Source organism: Pagrus pagrus, assembly GCF_965226575.1.
Source record: "Pagrus pagrus genome assembly, chromosome: 13".
Classification (NCBI taxonomy): domain Eukaryota; kingdom Metazoa; phylum Chordata; class Actinopteri; order Spariformes; family Sparidae; genus Pagrus; species Pagrus pagrus.
In genome coordinates this window covers 8,865,011-8,882,099 of record NC_140197.1, presented here as the reverse complement: position 1 = coordinate 8,882,099, position 17,089 = coordinate 8,865,011, and the positions used below count along the sequence as shown (strand labels likewise).

General features: G+C 44.4%; 1 protein-coding gene across 6 annotated transcripts in view; it reads left to right on the top strand.

Moving 5' to 3' along the window:
• Positions 1–14,037, top strand: part of caskin1 (CASK interacting protein 1) — a 97,913-nt gene extending 83,876 nt beyond the window's left edge. For 4 of the 6 annotated variants that reach the window (XM_084372050.1, XM_084372049.1, XM_084372046.1 and 1 more), the window contains 10 exons: positions 1,611–1,692; positions 2,245–2,357; positions 7,621–7,722; positions 7,853–7,991; positions 9,097–9,240; positions 9,393–10,621; positions 10,754–11,059; positions 11,310–11,937; positions 12,279–12,789; positions 13,795–14,037. In XM_084372050.1, the coding sequence (XP_084228176.1) occupies positions 1,611–1,692; positions 2,245–2,357; positions 7,621–7,722; positions 7,853–7,991; positions 9,097–9,240; positions 9,393–10,621; positions 10,754–11,059; positions 11,310–11,937; positions 12,279–12,789; positions 13,795–13,891 (3,351 nt within the window). In that variant the 3' untranslated portion in view covers positions 13,892–14,037. The remainder of the gene's footprint in view (positions 1–1,610; positions 1,693–2,244; positions 2,358–7,620; positions 7,723–7,852; positions 7,992–9,096; positions 9,241–9,392; positions 10,622–10,753; positions 11,060–11,309; positions 11,938–12,278; positions 12,790–13,794) is intronic. The other 2 variants (XM_084372047.1, XM_084372048.1) reach the window with 2 other exon arrangements.
• Positions 14,038–17,089: the final 3,052 nt, after the last annotated feature.

Sequence of the window (17,089 nt, the reverse complement as noted above, 5' to 3'; positions counted from 1 at the left end):
CAGCACGCATCCTGTTATGAAACTGCAAGTGAAACACTTTTTAAACCTGCTAAAACATCCACACAAGCAAAATTAGACCCAACTTCAGCCCAGACAGGCTGGTGGTAACATCTGTCTTCTAGACGTCTCACTTCGTTCACTTTTCATCAGCACCAGTCAGATTGTTATTGCAGCGCTCGCACCAGAAGCTTCAGACACGAGGTTCAACTGTGATTAATGTAGCACTCGTCAGCATACATCAGATATTATTTTCCAAACAGACTTTTCGACAGAGATCAATCTTATTTGAGGTGGTGAGGTTTCAGAAATGACATTTTTCGCTTCTTACTGAAAAGGCAATATACTTTATTACCGCAAAGGTGATTCATTGGGAATATACAGTATGACCAGGGAATTGAGTTTGCTGGTCATGCTGCCTGAAGCATTACATAATATATCATTGGACAGCATATATGATCATTTGCAGTAGAATAAACTAGTTTAAGGGCAGTAAGTCAATGATAGTTTGCCAGTGTGTGTGGTTAAAACTGGACTGTGTGACATATATTTAAAAAAGTAAAATTTGTTAGTATTAAAACACATCCTTTATCAAATTAATACACTCGGGACTTTTGCCACTCCAGCCTTACTTGGTCTGGAATGACCAGTAGCTCATGGTGGCTAATGATAACAACAAGTTTTATCTGTTCACAGATTTTTGCTGTAACTCAAATTATTACTGAATAAATTAGTTGACTTCTCTTCTTGTGCTGCTGCTCTGCTTATGTTACTACAGTTTAGCATGTCACATATAAACAGTTCAATGGATTTATCACAAAAGTGAAACAAGAAGTAAGCATGCTATTTCTAGCTGGTGATGTCTTTAATATAAAAGACTCAGGAAACTTCTGGGAATTGACTTCACCGTCATCTTGTAATTGCCACCTGTGGCCACAGTGGCTGCTGTTGAGCAAAAGTTACATGGCCTCGGAGTAAAATACTGGTACATGTCATTTAAATAAAGCAGCACTAATCAATATTTTTGTATTAATGATGAATCAAATGTATTATGTGAAAAATTAAACCCAACTCTGCATTTCTGCTCACCTCTTGGAGTGTTTTGGCATCTTTTAGCTTATTGTTTTGGTTTTACGCCCCAAAACTGCACTGTTTTGATTGACTCTCACAGCTCTCATCAACCTGTTTCCAGCAGCAGGCAACCTCTGATAAAACAACTGAACACTACCTGCTCAGCACTATATGGCAGACACAAAAAGATAGCAACTAGTTGGTAAACCAGTGGAGAATATATCAGCTAAAGAAATAGTTTTCTCAAGAGTTAGTGGGGACCAAAAAGTATATAATATTGGATTTATGGCCAGCGACGTGACTCCAGCTTATGTGTCAAGCAACCAAGCAAGCAAACGTACTACACACAAGTACAAATAAACAGCCACATGATTGTATGAGTGATCAAACATGTTCCCCTATTTACATTCTGGAGAAGAAATTCCAGCTCAACAACTTACAAGTCTTGAGAGTTTGTGTCAAACTAAATGACTGCTGCTTTAATGCAATCACAAATTAAACATGCCTGTTGATGTGGATATATTTGTGTTTGTGTAATCTAGCTTCTAGCCACAGTCTTGTCCCAGTCTGCCAAAGCCAAGGAGCATCTAATGGAGCAGTCCAAGTCTGTGGACCAGCCTGCAGGTAAGACTGAGACAGTGGTCCATCTTCAGCCTGATTACTGTGTCACACTAATAATTTTGATTACAGTAGGATGTAGATATAAGTCTTTAAGACGTAAATACACTGTGAGGCAGTAACGATACTTGAAACTGTGAGACTGGTGAGAACGAGGGGAGGGTGAATGTTTAAAATAGAGAGAAAAAGACATAAACAAGGGAGAAAGAGAGCCAGGTTAGAAAAACAAGAGTCATAATCCACTGGTGTTTAAAAGAAATGACATATCACGCACACACACTTACACACACATACACACACAGAACTTGGCTGGTTTAACAGACAGATGGCCAAGGCAGGGAATGTAGGAGGAAGTGTCGAAGGCTGTGATTGGTTTAGAAGGTCTGTTATATCTTGGAAAGCTGCAATTTGATTGGTTCAAAAGCAACGAAGGAGAGGCACCAAAAATCAGTTGGTGGAGAGGTCAGCATGGACGACAAGTGGACTCATCTGTTGATCGAGCGGAAGTGTACAGTGATAGGGCGACAGCATGAAACTGGCCAACGCTGTTTCTCCCAGCAGGCTCCGCCAGCTCCTCCCGGACATCAAGCCAATCGGGCTGTCCGCTCCACGAAGCGCCGCCTTATGACGCCACGGCAACCAGGAAGGGGGAGGTGCTAAACGAGGGGAAGGTAGGACAGTCCCAAACTCCCACAGCTTCAGTCCTCTCTCCCTCTTTCATACAAACATACAATCACCACTATCAACATCTAACTGCAGCATGGTGAGAATGTAGCTCGTCAGTCACCTCAACCACAGCCCTCTCACTCTTGTGCACACGCACACACACAAACACACACAAACTAAATACAGTACATTCATACACACACACACCAAGATGTCCCAGCGGTTTCTCTCGCAACTGGCCTCGTCCGTGCTGCGAGTGTTCGGATGCAGCCATGACACGGTGAGTGTGTGAATGGGAGAGCTCTGGTTCGATCTTGTATGAACCTGTGGACGAGGAATCTTGTGTGTGTGTGTGTGTGTGTGTGTGTGAGAGAGAGAGAATCCTGTCCTCTTATCTGCTACCTGCTATCCATCGTTCTTCACTCCTTTTAGTTGCAGCTTCTCTTCTTCCATTGCAGTATTTTTCTTCTTTTGCAGAGATAATTGTCTCTCAATTGATGGTTGGTAGGTGCGCCTCAGGCAAGCATAACTCTAGTTGAGATATACATGTGTGTGTGTGTGTGTGTTTGTGTGTGTATGTGGCTGGCAGGTGCCCAGCAGCGTGCATGTCGTGGGCGGACTAGCTCGGCACAAGAAGTGTGAAATCTGAGCTTACATCATGTACAGTAAGCTGTTATTTACTGTAGAGTGTGTGTGTGTGTGTGTGTGTGTGTGTGTGTGTGTGTGTGTGTGTGTGTGTGTTTGTATACATGTGTGGGCTCACTTTTGAAATACATATCTCATTGTATAATAATTTCAAGCTTGATAAACCAATGAGCATATTTAAATAGCAGGTGGTTGTGGTGGTTGCCTACAGTATGTGTGTGCGCTTGCTGTGTGTGTGTGTGTGTGTGTGTGTGTGTGTGTGTGTGTGTGTCTGTGCTGTCACGAAAGCCATGTTCTCACAGCCATCTGTTAGCTAGAGTCCTGATTCCTCAGCACCCCTCTTCCTCATATTTCCTCCTCCTAAAGAGGAGGAAAGACGAGAGGAAAAACCAATCAGCTTTGAGGGGCAGTGTGGAGGAGGAGGAGGAGGGTCTCGGGGAAAGATGGAGAAGAGAAGAAGATGAGACAGGGACAATAGGAAAAGACAGGAACAGAGGGTGCGGGAAGAAGACGTGCAGTTGTTTTACAGTTACACTCAGTCCTTTTGTTCTGTCCCTGCTGTTGCTGCTCACATTTAGAGCAGCACACTGCAGCAAATCAACAGCTATTTCAGCCAGGGTGTATATCTATGGCTGCTTACAGCAGAGCAGGAGTGGGTTGCACCAGCTGTTAAGTCCTTTCTGAGTTCTTAGTAACTACTTGCTAGTTTCAAGCTAGTGCTAAGCTGCACCATTAAAACAGTGTCTCAGTTGGTATAGACTCTAGTTTTGTGTAATTGACTTGTTAGGGAACTGAGCTGTCCAGGCAAAAGCAAGCACTGGAAAGTTACTGTAGCAGCACAGGCTACAACATAACCTCAAAAAATAAGGGTTTACAAATACATACAGACATAGTTTCCATAGTGAACATAGTGGAACACAGGTGGAGAACAAAAACAGAGCTAAAAGAGAGTGAATACTGGATTTACATTTGCCAAATGAACAATAACATCTTGATGTAACTGCTTCATGTAGTGGCAGATGTTTTCAAACATAAAAGTTGATGATGTCAATGTTGTGTTCACGACTTCTCTTTCACTGCATAGTTAGTTTAGTTAGTCTACTCATTTTTATTCAAATTAATTACACAACTGACATTATTTGCATGATAATATTACTATAATATATTGTTTTAGGGAAATATAATTCAAAAACAAAAGTGGAAATAGACCCCTTCTAGTGTTTCCATGTGGTATTACTGTCACAAACACAGCATTAGAAACCTGGCTACCACTAGCAGCCTGGCTACTGTCCAAAGCACAAGCAAACCTTAACCTGCCACATCTCAGGGCAATGAGAAGTCAGAGGAAAACACCTTTACTCTTTACTCTAAACCGGTAGCACCAAGCTAACGTTAGCTCCATCAGTTGGTTCAGTTAACACAGCAGTCACACCTGGCAATTAGTAGGTGAAAATAGCCTATTTACTGTGAACTCATCTCTGGTGCAGCTAGCTCCAGGCAAGCCTGATTCTAACACCTGACATTAAACAACAAGCAGGCTTTGAGAATATGGCAGCGATGTAATCACATTAAGAGTAATTTGGTAAAAGTTGTAAGGAATGTTGAATTTATTGCTGGGACTGTTCAGGGAATGTAGAACAGGTACCATATTTTAGCTCATATTTCATCTTTAGCAATCATCACCTCAAACAGTTTGGACCAACATCCAAAGAGTTTTCTTGTGGGAAAGTGTGTGAGAATGTACGATATATGTTTTTTTAAAGTTGCAGAACATTTTGTGGCCTCTCCTCTTCAGGAAGAACAGAAACAGCAATTTTATTTTGTCTTTTCTTTCCACATGTGAAGTGTCAAATGTAGATTAGCCTGCTGCTGCTAATCTGAATCTCTTGCTGTAGCATTTGAGATACTGTAGGCAGGGCCTTCCTCCTTCCTAACTATAGCCTGGATTTCGCTACAGGGCCAAGCAGGGCTAACCTGGGCTAATTTATTGACTTTATCAGGACCCAGCTGGGTTATAATGCCACTGAATCATTATAATCATCAAGGATTAGTCTTTGTGGCATTAGTACACATGTAAAGACAGACATGTTGAACAATTCCTTCCCACAGTATCTAAACTGTGGCCCCTGTTTGGCCCTGCTGAGAAAAGGTGGCTGTTGATGCTGCAGACATGGAGCCAGTGACAGCATGCCCCCTGTCTTCTCTCCCGTAGAGCTCAGAGGCCGTTGTCCAATGGCTGAGCGACTTTCAGCTGCAGGTCTACGCTCCAAACTTCCTGGGCGCTGGGTATGACTTGCCCACCATTAGCCGAATGACCCCGGAGGTAAGGCAACTGATCCCTGACCCCTGAAACCCAGAGAGGTCACAGGCACCTCCAAGGACCACAATGGAAACAAGTCTGCACGACTTTGATTTGTGCTGTCCTTGATGTTTCCAAGATGCATGTATATCATTTCCTTTAAAAAATCTCAAATGAGCACAATCAAACCACCCAACTGAACTGATCTCAGCTGTCTTTTCCCTGCCTCCTGCCAAACCTATCCTGACTGAACCTCTCACCTCTCACCTCTCACCCATGATCTGATATTGACTCACTTGATCTTGATCTACTTGAGCTAAAAACTTAAATGTTGGACATTGTAGTTTGAAATTTTAAAAATCACGCTTTTTCACATCCCTGTCGAAAGCTGGTTAGCTTAGCTTTGTACAAAGAATAGGTTTTTACAGTCTATGTACTGGACTAAGCTAAGCTACTGCTGCTGGCTGTAGGTTCAAATTATTGTACAATCATGTCTCTGTGAAGGTAAACAAATATGTGTATATTCCTTTAAAAATGCTACATTCCAATAACCTTGTGAAAGGTGAAAGATGATATACTGTAAAAAAGAATGTACAGAGGACATGCTGTACATAAAATGTAGTCTACATCTTACATTATTCACACAAATTGTAAAATGATAAAAAATAAAATAGAAAAATTAAAAAGTTAGTATGAACACATTAGCTAACAGAGAGAGGGATGTATTACAGCTATATTTATTCTTTTTTCTAAGAGAAAACAGCATATTTAGCTAACACCGGTAGCATGCTAGCTATGTAACATATAGAGTGCATATAGTACGGAACATATAGTGTTCCGTACATCCATGCGATAATACTCCATGTGCGTATACAAAAGGGCAAACAAGTCGTTAATCACATATAAATAGCCAGTAAACATATTAGTTTCTTCAGTCAAATAGCCAGAATATAAGTCAAAGTTAATGTTAATGCTCCTTGTGTGCTGAGTGAGCTAGTAGGCCTTCATGTTGTCATGTTGTCAATAACAACTGAATAACATAATTGCTGCGTTACTGTGGTAACAATGAGTCTTTCTACTGCTTTGTGAGTTTTTAGGAGTCTTAATGACCTTGACATTGACCAGTCACGGAGGTGAAATGAAAAAATACTTAGAGTGGCATTATAGGAAATGTAGGATCCATTGTTGTTATAACTTAAACCATACTAGGGGCTAAAAGTCAGGATATCTCAGACTCTGCTGCTTTGATTTTGACCTTTCTTTTTTAAATCTGTCTCCTGTGAGTCTCCAAACTTAAGGAAAATGTGATGCTTAATTACTGGAGTGCCCCTTTAAACTAAGTATTCATTGGAGTACATTCTGTACCAGTCAGAATTAAGTCTGATTTACAAACTGGAAATAAAACAGGGACAATTACATTCAAATAATCAAGAATGGAAAAATACATCCACGCAACCTCCTGACCCTCCCATCACCTTCAGCACTGCTGCTTTCTGCTCTGGGGACTTAAAAGGATTGTCTCTGTCACGCTCCCCTACATACAAATAATTTATTATAGTGTACATGAATTATTTGTATACACACATACACTCCGGTGCTGTGCATGCAGAGCTGAGCTGGGTTTTGTTATCAGAGATGTTTGGTAGAATCCAGGAATCCTCTTCTACTGTATGTTTGTGTCACGTCTGCACATAATCTACGAGTTATACAATCAAGTGTGTGTGTGTGTGGGTGTGTGCGTTATGATTGTCCATGTATGTTTGTACAAGTGTGTTCTTGTAAGTCCACCACTGAAATACACAGAAACAAAAGTAAACAGACAACGACAGGATGACGCACTGTGTTAGATCTTTAATCACAGGTCCAAACAAATCTGCACTCTATACATTTATATTTCACTTAGTTTGTATATAAATACAAGCTTGTTAATTTGTGACAGGATTAATAAGCATAATGAGTTTGATTGAAATGATATTATGGAGAATCGAGCTGATTCTTTCTTGCAGATGCTTTCTTTTCACTGCAGACATTCGCTTTTGCTTTCTTTGCTTTTTTCATGATTTTGAGGCATTTACATCTCTGCTCTATTCTTCTCGACTGGCAGAAGCTTTCATCAGATGTCACGCTGTCACTTGTTTCTTTGTGTTGCAAGTTTTCCTCTGTGTGTGTGTGTGTGTGTGTTAGTAAGAGAGAAAGAGAGAGAATAAGAGAAACTGCTGGAGTCTTGGGGTGATTTTAACTCACTCCGTGGAGGAAAAGCCTCAACACGGCACCACTGTATCTTACTTGTGTGTGTGTGTGTGTTTTTTCTTGTGTGTGTGAAGGATCTGACAGCTATCGGGATAACCAAACCAGGTCACAGAAAGAAGATGACATCAGAGATTAACAAGTTAAGTGTCACCGAGTGGCTGCCTGAGCACAAACCTGTGAGTAAAATTCCACACACACACATCGACATGATGGTTCAGTGACCAGTTAGACGCTACGCCTGTTTTCAAAGGCGAGCTACCAGCGTCAGTGTCGGCTAGCCTGGTGATGCTTCTGGTGTTCCTATAGGCCAATCTAGGAGAGTGGCTGTCTGCTATTGGTCTAAGCCAGTACCACCAGGTGTTAGTGCAGAACGGTTACGAGAATATCGAATTCATCACCGACATCACCTGGGAGGACCTGCAGGAAATAGGCATCATCAAACTGGGTAAGACATGCAGATATACTTTCTAAACATCAATACATTTATTTACATCAGAACATAAATCACTGGAGTCTGCATGTGTCGATGTCTGCCTTTAAGATTCAGCCCGACGGACAGAGATTTATTCTAGCTTAGTGAGCCACACTTTAAATAAGAGCCCAGGGTTAGACTATGGCATCTGTGGCCAGCATTTATATGTGCTGTTTTTAATGAGACAGCTACCCTGTAACACATTAACAGATGAATGTGTTAAAAAAATCATAGTGTAGTGTAGGCATGTTGCACATGTAGCCCTGAAACTGACCAAATGTAGTCAAAGGTGATCCGACAAGCAAAAAAAAAAAAAATTAAGTTTGATTAATTAAGGTTTACACTTTTTCCTTTTCCTTTCCAATTTTCCTTCAACATTCAGTTGACAAAATAAATTTTAACTTTTTGTTCTTTTATTCACCTGCTCATTTTAATTGTAAGCTCTTTTTTTAAATACCAATAAATTATCTATTGTTTATTTTTCTCATACAAAATGTCCATCGTGGTCCTTAATAATTCAGATTAGAGAAACACACTTAAAGAACCTTGTATTGTAACTTTGTTGGCTGGAACAGCAGTAAGCAGTACAGTATAAGGATGATTAACATTAATCGCGCTGCATGGTGTAGTTTTATGAGGAAGGTTAGCTTAAGCTAGGTCGCCAGCTGTAAAAGCCAGTGCTCAGTGTGTTTACAAGTTTACAAGGGTTTTCAGCTAAGCTAGCTAGCCACAAAGTCCTCTGGTTTGCTGGTCTTGAAAGGGGTAATGTTACAGTTGGAAAATAGGGGATGAAAAAATAATTAAAAGACAAAAGTTGAAAATTACTTTTATTTTCACACTGAACTTGAATTATTTAAAGGTCCAGTGTGTAGGATTTAGGGGCTCGTCAAGGGGCTTCACTCGTCTGATAACCTTTCACCGTAATTTGTTTCAGGGCTTCATAGTTACACTCACATATGTAATGATAATTACTAATTAATAAATACATGTAATATGATTTTCTATTCATAAAAATAATAGTTATTAGATTGTTACTGATTGAACAAAAAAAGATAATTCCAATCTTTCAACCTGTCAGGCCACCAGAAGAAGCTGATGCTGGCGGTGAAGCGACTGGCTGAAATGCAGCGCAGTTCAGAGGGGCGGGGCTCCCTCAGAAAGAAGCCCCCGCCAATCACACAGCAGCAGGAAGTCATGTCAATGGAGAGCCCACCTCCAGACGGTAAGCCAACACATAAATGATAAACTTTTAATGAGGTTCAACTTAAATCTGAAGTACTGTATCTAATGAGATCTCACAGTACAGCCATGACCTCCTGGCCTGTTAAGATTAATATTCATACTCATTTTACGGCTTTCTTTCTCTTTCTGCAGAGGTCATGTCTCCAAAGATGAGCACCTTCCAGGACAGCGAGTTGAGCACAGAGCTGCAGAGCGCCATGACCCAGCCAGTGCAGGAGGTCAGCAAAGCTCAGCGAACACGCACCCTCAGCAAAGACCATGATGAGGTGATGACAGGAGGAGGAGGAGGAGGAGGAGGAGGCGGAGGAGGAGGTGGGCCACCGAAGAAGGAGGCGCGGACTATGAGGCAGCAGAGCAGCCAGGGAAGCTCCCACAGAGGGAGTGTCTCCTCTCAAGGCAAACACCGTCACTCCCACTCCCATTCCCAGCCTGCGCCTCCCTACACACCCCCTCACACTCCCACCAAGACTAGAACCTCATCTTCCTCCTCCACCTCCTCCGCCCAGAGCACAGCGTCCCCGCAGGCAAAACACAAGCCGTCCCCCCAGTTCATCCAGGGGGATAGGCCTCAGTCGCCGCGCTCCCACCCTCCTCAGTCTCCAACCCACCGTGGAGGTCCGTGTACCCAGCCTCCGGCCCAGCAACAACAGCAGCCTCAAGTCCAGCCGCAGAACCAGGTGCACCCTCAGCACCCTCAGCACCCCCCACAGACGCAGGTCGTGGAGGTCCGGGAGAGCCAACAAGCGCAGGTCCCACTCCTCTGCCTCCCACCAGAGGCCGAGCTGGCTGAGGAAGAGGGAGGGGAGCCCTCGGCACTCCAGAAGAAACGTGCCCACAGCCTCAACAGATATGCCGTCTCAGATAGTGAGTGTGACGAGAGGGCTGGTGGAGGTGGAGGGGGCGGAGGTGGAGATGGAGAAGCAGAGGTAGTGGTAGGTCAGGGCCCTGCCATCGTCAGAGGAGATGGTATTAAATACGCAACAGTGACCCACCGCGTCAGCCGCAGCCACTCAGTCCGCAACCAGGAAAAGACTGTCAACCGCAACCAGACCTTAGCTCTGCGACAGAAGAAAAAAGGCCCGCCCCCTCCGCCACCAAAACGCTCTAGCTCTGCCATCTCCAGCTCCAACTCCAACCTGACAGATACCAATGCACAGCAGCCCACGCTCACCACCACAGGGGGGATGCTGGACGTGCCTTACCACCAACAGCGGCGGGCCAGTGACCTGGGGGTGTCCGTGGAGACAGCTGCTGTGGAGACGACCAGTGTGGGTAGTGTGAGGAGCATCGCCGCCATGTTGGAGATGTCTTCTATAGGGGGCGGAGCCAAGGGCATGGCGCTGCAGAAGAATTTCTTGCAGGTATCGTAGAATACGCTTTATATTCTGTATATAAATACACATATCTACCTCTCTAAAATGTAAATACAGTTATTTATTGTCGTTAATGAGCTAAAATGTGATCAACCACTTGTATGGTTCTGTGTTTACCAGGTGGGGAAAACCCGTGACGCCATTGGTCTGGATGGTGAAGTGGTAAACCGGCGGCGGACCATTAGCGGCCCTGTCAGTGAGCTGGTGGCAGCTGCTAGGCGCGAACAGCCGAATCCTTCTGCCTTCCCTCCCAACTCCACTCAACCTGAACCTTCCCCACCCCCTGTAAATTACTCCCCACCCAACCCTCCATCCTCCCCCCACCCCAGCTCGGGAGGCAGTGGCAGTTCATCGGAGAACCTACCGTTTGCAGAGGAGGGAAGCCTGACCATCCGCCGCCAGGGTCGAGGAGAAGGAGAAGGACAGGTAGCTATCTATATATGTTTGTCTATCAGTCAAATCTATCTATCTATCTATCTATCTGTCTATCTATCTATCTGTCTACATTTTGTATCTATGTAATGTAATGTGCTAAAGTTAAATGTGCTTTAATGTATTACAAATCCATAGTCAGCTCTGTGTTCTCTAAGCTTTATCTGTGTAATCCATTTATCAATGTGTTTGACTGTTTGTGCAAAAATAACCCCTTGTCATGAATGTATGAATTTTCCGTTAGTGTGTATTTTGTGTATGTCTGCAGGGTGACGGCGAGGGTCCTCAGGGAGACGCCGGCTACCCACAGGAGGACGTGTCCAGGGTTGAAACCACAGGGACCTTGAAGAGACGGCCCCGCAGCTCCAAGCCCCACCCCAACGGCTCCGACTTCACCCTCCAGGAGTCGTCCACCGTCAAACGACGGCCCAAGAGCCGTGACAAGGAGCCCGAGGGCTACGCAGACATGGCCGCAGCTAACGGAGAGCCTGTGGGGGCTGGCCAGCCGAACACCACGCAGCCGAACACCACGCAGCCAGTACCCTACCAGAATGGCACGGCCACCGTGAAGCGCCGCCCGCTGTCTGATGCTGGAGTGACGGAGCAGCCACAACCTCAACCTCAACCCCAACCCCAACCCCAATATCAACCTCAACCTCAACCACAACCGCAAGTGACTGCTGCTCCTCGCAGGGACAGTTTGGACCAAGGTGCTCCAGTGAGCAATGAAGGAGGTCCGGTGAGAAAACCAAAGCCTCCCGTCTCCCCAAAACCTGCCGTGGCACAGATAAAGAGGGGTCCACAGACCCCCCCACACCCTGCCTCCAACAAGAGAGTCCCCCTGCCTGGCCCTGGGACACCTGGAAGCCCAGGTACTTACATTGTAAAACTGTGTTTGTGTCAGTTGGGGATGGGGGTCATAAGTTGACATTTGCAGGTGCTTTATAGTAAAGTCAGCATCTTGTTTATGGCTGTTGGAAATGGCCACACTGCAAGATGGGGCAAAAAGCCTGCTGTCATAGAGAGGTGGGGACACAGCATGATGAAATACGCCTCGCAATATCAACGTCAGAAAGGTTTTGGCGAGGGGGCGAGTTTCAGACGCTGATTGACAAACACTTTGGTTGAAGCATACTGACACCTTGGGAGAACAGCGTAACATCTTTGCCTGTCAGTGATCCTTGCCTTTTTTTCTCTCTCTTCATTTCTGTAGTGGAAGGAAAGAAGATCCCTCCACCTGTCTCGCCCAAACCAGTGCCCCCGCCCACAGCGCCCAAACCGGCCAAACTCATCCACTCCATGACCAGTCCTTCCTCCACGACCCTGGCCTCTGCTCCTGCCCCGGTCAAGCAACACTCCATGGTGTCCCGACAGACCAGCTCACCCCCCAACTTCCCCCATTCCAACATCCCTAGCCCGCCAAACGCCAAGCCAGTGAGCCCGTCTTCCCAGAGCCCCCACACCCCGCAGACCCCCACAACACCACAGACGCCCCAGACTCCCGCCACTCCCAGCCCGACCCCGCCACCTGTCAAGCCCCCTCGCTCTTCCATTGGTGGCGTGTCGGTGGATAGCGGGACGACGGGAGGCGGGGTCACGACCCCGGCCCCTACGACGACAGACTTCAGTGTGGATTCTTTGGTGCATCAGAAACTGGAGGAGACGAGTGCGTCGCTGGCCGCCGCTCTGCAGGCCGTGGAGGATAAGATACTGCGGCAGGAGGAGTAAGGAGCACACACACACACACACACACATACATACAAACACAGTTCACAAATACTCCCACGTACGGAAGCCAAGAACAGTTCTGCTTGAAAATGTTTACTTAAATGTGTAATGTAATTAGTGTAATTAGTTCGTAAAGGAGGGGGGTCACATGCACACGGGACCAGACCGGCTATCAACACAACAAAAAACAGAGACGCTCAGTAATAAAAATAAGAACAACACACACATAGCAAGTACTGAATGTAATATATTTGACTTTTGGACAGCATTAAAATTTAAATTTGCAACCATTTTCAGCTTTCATATCCATGTTCACACACACACTCAAACATACACCAAGGCTTCTGCTTTCGTGGCTGGCAAATGGTGGTAGCGGCCAATAACGCTGCAGCAGCGTGTCAGGCTGGCTGTGCCACAGATCACTCGGCTGGGTGTGATGAGCCCGACATGGTTGTGTTATGAATAGTCCCGTTACTCTGTCGGGCTTTGACAGACTCTTGGCAGACATCTCTTCTGTGTCATCTGGAGATGATGCACACACACACAGTCTGTATATTATCATCCTGAGAAAAACATGAAACATCCACAGCCGAGCTTTGAAGTAAATGCTCATGTCAGCCTACGTGCTTACAGTGACATACTGATTTTTACCGTGCAATGTTTGCCATGTTCACCGTCTCAGCTCAGTGTGTTAGCATGCTAACATTTGCTAAGTAACACTGAACTCCAACTACAGCTGAGGCTGATGGGAATGTCATATTTATACCTCAAAGTTTGACCTAATGATGACACTATGATACGTCAGAGAATAACCAAAGCTGAGCCGTTTTCATCTAGCGCCATCATCAGGTCAAAATTTGTAGCCTAGTGGTAAAAATACCCCAATTTTAACAGTATCAGTAACATTTCACAGCTGGTCTTTGTGGGAATGAAACATCAGCTGAAAACTAAAAGGCCATTGTGTGTGTGTGTGTGTGTGTGTGTGTGTGTGTGTGTTTTAGCTCTGTGGCTGAGCAGAAGACCACAGTTAGCATCCTCGACGACATCGGCAGCATGTTTGATGACCTGGCTGACCAGCTGGACGCCATGTTGGAGTAACCATAGAAACCAGTCAGCCCGTCTCCACAGCAACGCTGCATCAGGAGTGACTCAGATGGCACAATGGGCAATACGCCTCTCTCTTTCTCTCTCTCTCTCCTTCTCTTCATCCTCATACTCTGTCATGCTCATCTTCTTCTCACTCTTCCCGTCGTCCATCCGCCGCCGCTCTGGAAAAACCTCTTCCCCCCTCCTCCTCTTCCTCTCATCTCCTGCCGCTGATGATGGAGCAGCGCCACAGGCCTGGACGGACATGTGGCAGAGAGAGAACAAGACTGAAGAGTGGATAAAGAGAGAGAGAGACTTAAAGAGGGAGAGGGACCAAAAAGCGACAGGAGTGGAGAGAAAATTTAAAAAAGATAAACACAGGAGATGTGGAGAATGCTACAAAATGGAGGAGACTGCAATCAAAACGTGGGTCTTTTCAGAACTCCACATGGACACTTGAAGCTGTCACGGTGAACAAATAAACTAAACTAATACTGATTGAAAAACCAACTGTGTAATGAATCATAGTATGGTATGTGTACATTCTAAGCATGGAGAGTTTATATCTACTGAAAAAGTCCTGCATTAGCACAGTAATATATAATATACCGATAAATATGAATCTCTAGCTCTTTGGTTTGATGTCTTGGTTCTGTGTGGAATGGTGACCTCTGGTGTTGTGACGATGTAAATGACTCAGTGGAAAGATTTTTATCCGTGACCAAAACGAGACTATTTAGCTCCTGAGGTGCGTGTGCGTGCGTGCGTGTGAGATAAGGACAGCGTGACAGGTGTGTGTACGTGAGCTTGCGGATTGTCGGAAGTTAAGGATCAAAAATTCAGTTTCCTGCCCTGGCTGCATCCAAACACTCTGCTGCATCCTCATAATCACCCTCAACACACACACACACACACACACTTGGGAGAAGCACAATGACCCACGCAGCCAGCTTGCACACACACACGGGAGCCCGCACAAGAAAAATTAGATGAGAGACGGGGAGGGAGGAGGGAGAACGGCAGTGAGGCTACAGCACGTTGTCTGAAAGCAGGTGGTAGGTCTGTAGGGATAAAGTTTGGGAAAGTTTTTGGAAAAGGTTTCCAGGATGTCGTTAAAGAGGTGCAGTGGAATGCAGAGGTAATAGACTTGTTTAATTTTTCATACCTGCTGTTATTTCAGAGGGAAACAAGAGTGTAGCAACAGACTTCAGGTTTCCCACACTCACTCACACAATGACGGTGACTGAAAATCATCAGTTTCTTCACAATGAGTTAATCTTCAAACACATTTTAAGTAGGGGTGCATTGATCCAATATTAATAGATTAGCTTTCCAATATTTGTACATCTTTGACCCAAAATGTTAAGATCCCCTCCAGACACATTTTAAATACGCTGGTTTGAATAGTGGTTGTGTCTGATATGGTTTTTACACAAAAAAAAAGTTGATTTACTTACTTAAAAATTCAGTCTATTTTTTCTGCTTCGTGGAAAAATCCATAATCTATGAATATGCTAATATTTTTATCCTTGAGATGTCTCCCACTGGACACATTTCTGACTGGAGGGTGGCTTTAAAATATATGTACTAAACTGTGTTGCGCTCATGGGAATTATTTTTACGTTAAGACAGCATGAGGATCGCTGTGGTGCTAAAACCCCAGCCAGTCAGTCAGCAGCCTACCTCCAGTCAGGGAATGTTTTAGTGGAAACATCACTGGAAGTTTATAATAAATTCAAAGAGATAACGCTATTTAATGTGGATTGGCCACTTCAGTCATTACCTGATCAGGTTAATAAGGTCCGTATCAGCCTCCATTCTGGTGCGTCCCCTCCTTTTAAGATCCTTTATCAATGTCTGAATCCCTGAGTGGGATCCCTGAATGTTTTTCACCATCAGGACTGAAACTCTTCCCGACACCTCAGTGGACAGCCGTCCTCTTTCCAGCTCTATCTATCTCGTCCTACACTCTTCCAACCACCCACCCCGTGTTGCCATGACAATCTACATCATCACCCTCACCATCCTCATCACTATCACCTTGGCTACTGCACAGTGTGTTGCCATGACGGCGCATTTGTGGATTAAAAAGAAGAAAAAAAAAGATGGAGCGAGCAGCGGCAGAAATCTATGAAGTTGGACGGTTTGTTTAAAGGGGCACTCCCGTGATTTTGTATTGCACTTCCATAAAGCTGGATCCTACACATCCCATAATGCAGTAGTGTCTTTCATTAGACCCGTTCTGCCTCCTGGTAAACACCCATGTCTTTCAAAGTCCATGACCTCAGTGTGTAACAAAGGCTTTCAGTTATAAATGTATGCTCTCCTCTCCTCACAAGTAACCCTTGTGACATCATTCGGGTTATTTTCTTTATTAATTTGATAAAACTCCTCCAGGGCCACAAAGGTCATTTTAAAAGAGTTTTCACAAGCAGAGCTGTACTAACCAAGACTAATGAACTGATAAAATCATTGGCGTGCCCCTTTAAGTTCCTCAAACCAACCAGAAACCACATCCAGGGAGGTGCGATACATCGATGTTCCACCTCGGTCCATTCAGAAAATCTCGGTTTCACAGCCCCACAGCAGCCACACTCCTTATATAAATGACTAAGAATTAAGAGAATAGTTGTGGTATTTAAATTATGATCACATAGAGATTATATATATGGATATTTGCAAAAATAAAAAAAAGAAGTGTATTTATGATGTGTGTGTCCTGATCCTGAAGACTATTTTTCAAAGTAAACAGATCTAATCTGAGTGTTGAATTAGTTTGCTTCTCCATGCTTAAGTGGTCTGAGCTGATGAATCATTGTAGGATACCATGTTGGGATATTTCCAGGAAGCGTTTCTGTTTTTTAATTTCCTTTGTGTACATGTGTCCAGATGTGGCGATGTGTATAATAATACAAGCAATTCTTGTTGTTCTGTTTTTATTGTTTTTGTATTATTTTAAATGCAATGTTTTTTTCTTTGAAACATGTGCCTTGCTTTGTGATTTTGGTCTGACTACAATACAGTAGATGGGTATGTACTATATATGGGGATCTCTCTCTTGTCCTGTTTTGCTTTGTTATTTAATATGCCACCATGAAAAAGTATGCTGCCCCCCCACAAACACCAGTGAGATGCGACACTCGAAACATAAGCTCATCAGACCCAAACCAAACGCAGGTAACCACATGTGACATCTCGCTGTTTTGTTAT